Source organism: Lactuca serriola, chromosome 2, assembly GCF_051521515.1.
Source record: "Lactuca serriola cultivar US96UC23 chromosome 2, Lser_US96UC23_V15, whole genome shotgun sequence".
Classification (NCBI taxonomy): domain Eukaryota; kingdom Viridiplantae; phylum Streptophyta; class Magnoliopsida; order Asterales; family Asteraceae; genus Lactuca; species Lactuca serriola.
The window spans coordinates 144841938-144848996 of NC_136409.1; the positions used below are offsets into that span (position 1 = coordinate 144841938).

At 29.4% G+C, this 7059-nt stretch overlaps 1 protein-coding gene across 1 annotated transcript; it reads left to right on the forward strand.

Moving 5' to 3' along the window:
• The first annotated feature begins 339 nt into the window (after window positions 1-339).
• LOC145086932 (PLATZ transcription factor family protein) lies at window positions 340-3648 on the forward strand. The gene is made up of 4 exons (XM_079024792.1): window positions 340-753; window positions 2314-2388; window positions 2741-2881; window positions 3039-3648. Exons 1-4 carry the CDS (start codon window positions 589-591, stop codon window positions 3357-3359), a joined length of 702 nt encoding a protein of 233 aa, XP_078880918.1. The 5' UTR covers window positions 340-588; the 3' UTR covers window positions 3360-3648.
• The last annotated feature ends 3411 nt before the right edge of the window (window positions 3649-7059 follow it).

Here is a 7059-nt window from a genome sequence, read left to right on the forward strand (position 1 = left end):
ATATGGTCGATAATACCTTTAGTGACAATTTTTGGGGTTTTTACCGGCAATAAATGTCGACGCTAATACCTCAATTTTTTGTAGTAATTGTGCTATTGTACCTAACAGTCTACTAGTCGATATTTTAGTGATTAATCCTTCTTATTTTCATTTATAAGCGTATAATAACATTTTTGTAAAATTGGAGGGGTAAGAAAAGCGTAGACAAGTGAAAGACGAAGGGGGTAAAACGATAAAAGAAACGAGAATACGTAAGTGAAAACGACATTCGACTCTTTTCTCAAACCTCGAGTATAAATATACAAAACACCATATGGGTTTTGTATTGGTTCCCCCCCAGGCCTTCATTTATTAGGGTTTTTATCCTCTATACTCATCCTCACCCTTTCTCTCTCTGCACACTCATCATCATCTCTCTCTATATATATACACACTCATCACACACCTCACTCAGATATGTATCAACGACTGCGCTTTCAGTAACCTCACAGAAACAGAAACACAGAGAGAGAGAGAGAGAGAGAGAGAGACAGAGAGAGAGAGACAGAGTGAGAGAGAGAGAGAGAGAGATTTACAGAGAGAAGGGTGATGAAGCCTGCATGGTTAGAAGGATTAATGGAGGAGAGTTTCTTTGGGATATGTGGGGTCCATGAGAATAAAAGAAAGAATGAGAAGAACATATTTTGCTTGGATTGCTGTCAAAGCTTTTGCCCTCACTGTCTTCCAACTCATCACTCTCATCCACTTCTTCAGGTACCATGCAAACGATATGGAATATACATATTTCATATTAAGTCATTAAGTCATCTTCTTTAATTACATGCATGGAATATATAATTAATATAACAACGACTGAACATCATCCTACTTCCTTCAGTCACTACATTAATGATTATATATACATATATCGTAAGCAAATTTCTTGAATTCAACTCTGTCCAGTCTTTATATGTATAATTTAGTGTTTATAGGTTTAAATTCCATGTTGACATTTGTTGTTGTCTTTGCTTCTTTGTGAGAATTAAAACAAAAAATGTTTTTTTTTTTTTTTGTGAGGGATAGGAAATTTAGTCTCTTTTTTTTTGGAGAATTAGTAAAAATTAAGTCAATTAACTTTAAAAATAAATCAAGAAATTGGTTTTCTCAATCAATGTTCTTCTTTGTTGCCAAAATTATGGGTGTTAATTGAACTTCCCAAAAAGCCAAAAAAGGGCATGTAAAGTTTATGGGATTCTGTTATTCATGTTACTTCTCCTAATATATAGTATCTTTTATTAATCTAACAACTTAAATATCTTTTGGACACACATGAAATATATATAAAAAAAACAAAAATATTTGAACTAATATTTGAAAATAATGGAATTTAGGCATGTGTAAAAAGTCGAATTTAACCTCCACCAAAGACAATTTATACGAATATCACTAATTATGCATAACGATAATAAGTACAGGATGATAACTACACTTAAAATTTTCCAAGAAAAGAGGAAATCTTATAATTAATTCAATACATCATAAATTAAAACACATTTAATCGTTTTACAACTGTTACGAATAGAAAATTCACTTTTCTTTTATGTTAGTTTTGTTAATAATAATAATAATAAAAGAAACAATCGAATATTTTTATATAATTAATGGTATTTAATATCTGAATCGACATATGTATATTTATATATTTAAACTGAAAAATTAAAATACAGAATTGGCATTTGCTTTCACCTGCAGAGGCTCTCTCAGCTGTTGCTTTCAAAGAAAGTAGAAGTTTGACCAAATACCCCATTCTGGTCAATTTTGTTTTCTATATATCAGACCCATCTTTTTCACTACATCTAACTTTCTGTTTTCTTTTTTATTATAATCATTCGTATCCAATTTCTCTTTCATTTAATTACTACAAAACAAAACAAAAAAAAATATTTATTTATTTATCATTACCAACAATTCTCAAAGCAAGAGACTTAATTTCCTATTCCTCATTTTGAGAATGGAGTTTAAGTACAAAACTAATACAAATTCCTTCACAATTATGAATTCAATGTTGCAAAATTTTAAATTTTTGTTGCCTATGAACACGTGTATGTATATATTTTTATGTATATTGATTCCCGACACATAACGAGGTGTGTTAATTAATTAATGAAGGTATTAAAGTGTACGGATTTATATATAATGAATATTAATGAAATGGTAGGTGTAGGAGATATATATGTGCATTAAGAAGTTGTACGGAGATGGACAAGTGGGTATGGTTATTTAACTAATAACGGGGTTCTTGTTCATGTTGATGATTCATGATTCATGTGATAGGTGAGAAGATATGTTTACCAGGATGTTGTTCGATTAGACGACCTCGAAAAGCTCATTGACTGTTCCTTCGTTCAGGTAACTTTTCTTTTGTCATTTTCTTATTAGTTTAATCAACGAATCTTGTACTTCCTATTACCCATTTTCATTAATAAGAATATAATAAACACAATGTCCTTCATGGACAAAAAAAAAAAAAAAAAACCCACTAGCAAGTAGCAACAGTTTGTAAATAGAGGTTATGACACTTGGTAAAAATGATATCAAACAACCCTAAACTTTTTGGGTGGTTAAACCAAAAAAGTAAAAATTCAAACTTTAATGGGTTTTTCTAAAAATAAAAGTCTTGTGGTTTTTCTAAAAAATGTAAATGAATTTATTAGTAGTGTTAATAATAACAGATATGTTGTTATTATTATTGTAAATGCAGCCGTATACAATAAATAGTGCAAAAGTGATATTCTTGAACCAGAGGGCACAAACCAGGTCTTGTAAAGGTCCTGCCAATTCATGCTTCACCTGTGACAGAATCCTTCAAGAACCATTCCATTTCTGCTCTCTATCTTGCAAGGTTAAATTACACCCTAACATTTTCTTTCGTACTACAACTACTTTATGAAACGACATGACATTTGTGAATTGTGAAGTGTGAAGTGTAAATTGTACTGTGTGGTTGTGTTTTGAAGCTTGAATTTATCATTTATGTATCTATCTTTTTATGGGACCAGGTTGATCACATGGTGTATCAAGGTGAAGATCTGTCCACCATTTTATGTAGATTTGATGTGACTGATTTTGCATTCTCACAATTCGAAGGACTTCGTATGGATAGTTCTGATGTCGATGATCTTAGTCAAATCACTCCAAACTCCATTCTCGAAGACTCTTATCATCATCAGTTTAAAGATTCTTCAGGATCTGATTCAAGAACATCATCGTATAAACCAGATCATGAAAGAAAGAAGAAGAAAAACAATGATTTTCTTCCTAAATTCTTTTCCTTTGGTAGTAGAAGAAAGGGTGCACCTCAACGATCACCGCTTTCTTAAGTACTGCATGTGCATGTTTTTATATGTTACTCTAAATATTATTATTATTAGGTATGTTATATTACTTTTTCTCATAATAATGTAATGGTCTTTTTATAAAAGGCCACTTGTTTAGTAACTATATATGTTGATAGGAATATGCGGTATGTAAGTAGCAATTCCATTACAACCTATCGGTGGATGTTTGAGGCTGTAACTTTGTTGAGCTTTAGTCTGCCAATTTTGTATCAATATTGTAAGGGAATTTGCACATATGAAAAAAATATATATATGAATATGTTTCTCAATATATATATATATATATATATATATATATATATATATATATATATATATATATACTTGAGAGTAAGTTATAAATTTGCTCCATGTGTATATTTAAACTTGTTCTCTTGCTTACATTTTATGTTAGATATAGTTTGTGGGTAGTTAAATTTAATTACTTAATTAGAAGTAAAAGTTTTAAACTGCATTTCCGGATGAAAAAAATACTTATTTGTACGTATTGTTGATGACTGGTAGAGTCGCTTTCTCATACTTTAAATTGAAATTGGATGCCAAAGGTAGAAAAAGCCTTTCTTTGATACAAAAATGTATTTCCGCAATTCTTCGTTAGCATATGCAATTCTTCAGTTAGATACCACCTCTAGTGACAACTTGTCGTCGCCACAAGGTTTTCATAGTTGTTGGTCAAATACCTATAGCGACGACCTATCGTCGCTACATATTTTTCACAGTTGTCGATCAAATACCTATAACGATAATTGGTCGTCGAGATCGCCACTAGGTGTTTCTTTAGTTTTTTTTATAGACTCTACATTTATTATTCCAGCATCATACATACTTATAAAGCTAACATTTTTTCTTGAATCTCATGCATTTGAAACTCCATTTTTTTAACTTTCTCAAACCACATTCATTTGAAACCTTATTTTTTAACTAATGCAACTCAAAAGTTTTCTTAATTATGATTTAACACTCAAAAGTTTTATAACTTATATTATGTTTAATTAACATTTAGTGAAAAATTTACTATAAAAAGGTCAATCTTTTGTGTCTTTTGTGTTATATAAAATCTTACATGTAAGAAGGATTTGAAGATATTGTGATTCAAAAGTTTTCATATAGTTGAAGCATTCACGATCAAAATATGATGATTTGAAGAAATGGGTTATGTCGCATCGATGGTAATTGTAATATGATTTTTTCTTTCAACCAAATATGATGATTTTTCTATTTTTTCTTTATATTCAGTTTCTTATTTAATCTTTATATGTGATTTGTGTGTATTACTCAATCTTGAATGTGACTCTCCAAACATCAGTGTTTTGCTTGGAATATATTTATGATTCTTCTTTTTCAAGAAAAATATTTTGATTGCAGGTTAATGAAGAATTGTCATCAAGTTTCTATGGTTGAATAGTGTTAAATGAAGAAAGAAGATTCAAAAATAGATATAGGTTTTTTGTTTGAGCAAAGTTGACGAATGTTAGTTTTTTTCTTTTGAGTTAAATGTATGTTTATGTAATATCTTTATTTATATATTCAACCACTCAATACTCTTATTTATTTGATTGTAGTTTTTCTATTTTGATTATGTTTGTTTTCTATTATTTTTTTGTTGGGTTATCCTACACAACATATTTAAAAGACAATATTTAAAAGATAACATAATTTTGAACGTTTGATATGTAATTATGATAGACTTATCATGATATGTTCTTCATATGAAAGTAATTTATCCATATTACTACGATAATAATTACATATGACATTTACGAAAATATATATATTATATATGATTTGTTCAACATGTATATGCACCTATGTATGTTATAAATTTATAATTAAATATATTTAGGTTTAATAATTGAAGGGATTAAAATGATGCATCAAAACCAATTATTTAGACGAATATAATAACAACAACAACAACAACAACAACAATAATAATAATAATAATAATAATAATAATAATAAATATACATTTCTAAGTACCGCATTCATTTGAAACTCACACTACAACTCAAGAGTCTTCTAATTTATGTATATTTATTAGTTACAACTTAAGAGTTTTTAACTTATGATTATTAATTAGTAATCACTAATAACTTTTTATTTTCCTTTCTTTTATAAGGTTGTAAAGTTTTGCTCATTAAAACATTAATGTATTTGAAGAGATTTGTGAATTAAATATGAAGAGTTAATATAAATGTTATAATAGATGTTTTAATGTTTTTATGTTATTAAAAAGTTATAGTGTTTATTTTTCATATTTTTTATTATTCATTGTATATATATCTTTTTTAATACAAATGTTATAATAGATGTTTTTCTATTTTTATGTTATTAAAAGTTGTAGTTCATATTTTTGTTCATACGTTTTGTTACCCATTATATTATCATTCATTTGATATATAATTTACACAATTATATATACTATTAATCCTTAAAAACACGGTGAACAGGAAAGTTTTGCGTTTCTCATTTCCACTACATTTTTTATTTCCTTTCCTACTTTGGCCACAGAGGGATTTGTTGTAAAATGTTAAATTTTTTTTATTTAGACCACCTTCAAAATTGGGTCAGCTTTATCTTCTCCACCGCCTACCCTGCTCTCCTTTCTTCTTGGCTCTACTGCTTAAAACAATTTGCACCGACAAGGCTTATCATCATACGATCAAAAAGATAAAAAAAAAAACCAACTTCCTTTCTATCTTTCGATTTTCTTCTTCTCCAGTTTCGATTGGCTTTACATTGCTGGAATGTAGTCGGTCGGTGGTGGTGTGGTGTCGATTAAAACTCATGGAAGTGGATGCAATTTGGTTATTTTTCAAACCTTTTTGCAGAAATCCAAAGAATTTATGATTATTTTCTTTAAATCTGTTTTTGGTGTTCATATTAACTGTTCTTCTTCTTCGTGCAGTCAAAAATCATTAATAGATGTTTCAGATTGAGTCATCGTCGGACCAGTCACCACCACCTACGTCTGTCTATCTAGGGTTCGTCCATGCTGAGCTTATGATTATTGCATATCAGGAACACTAATGATTTATAATTAAAATTCCAACACAGGTGAAAGAGGAGTAGAGTGGAATAATTAATATTGTGTGATACAATTACGTATTATTACTTATTATAATATATACCTACTTAGAATAAATAAAAATTTATAATGCTTCATGTAATCTTTGTTGGTTTTCTTTTCATACCGGATGAAGATTTGATAGAGAAATCAAAACAACAGCCTTGGTAAGCGGAGACAGATTCACTAGGGTACACACTTTTATACTATAACCTAAGTACGGGTCATTTGGTGTTTTGCATATGATTTCAGCTGTTTAGGGCTTCAAAACAAAAACTGTTGTTACTGATTTTGTGAAGATTGTATGTGATAATTAGGGGCCGACTCATTCGCTTTGTTATGACTTTATCTACATGCTTGTTTCATTAGACTTTGAAAGATTAGCTAAATTTGGGAAGTAATTAAGGGCATAACTCATGTATAGATGCTTAAAAGCTTAACATTCCTGTGAACTGTTTTCTTGCTGTGTAAGTAAGCCAATCCTGAGAGAATATGTCGTCGGAAATTTCTAACTATAGATTCTGGTATTTTGTGGCAGAATGTGTGCAGAATTTTATCACTGCGATGGATTCTTTTAAGTTGAATATGGTGGCTGTTGATCAAGTTTTTTCCTTT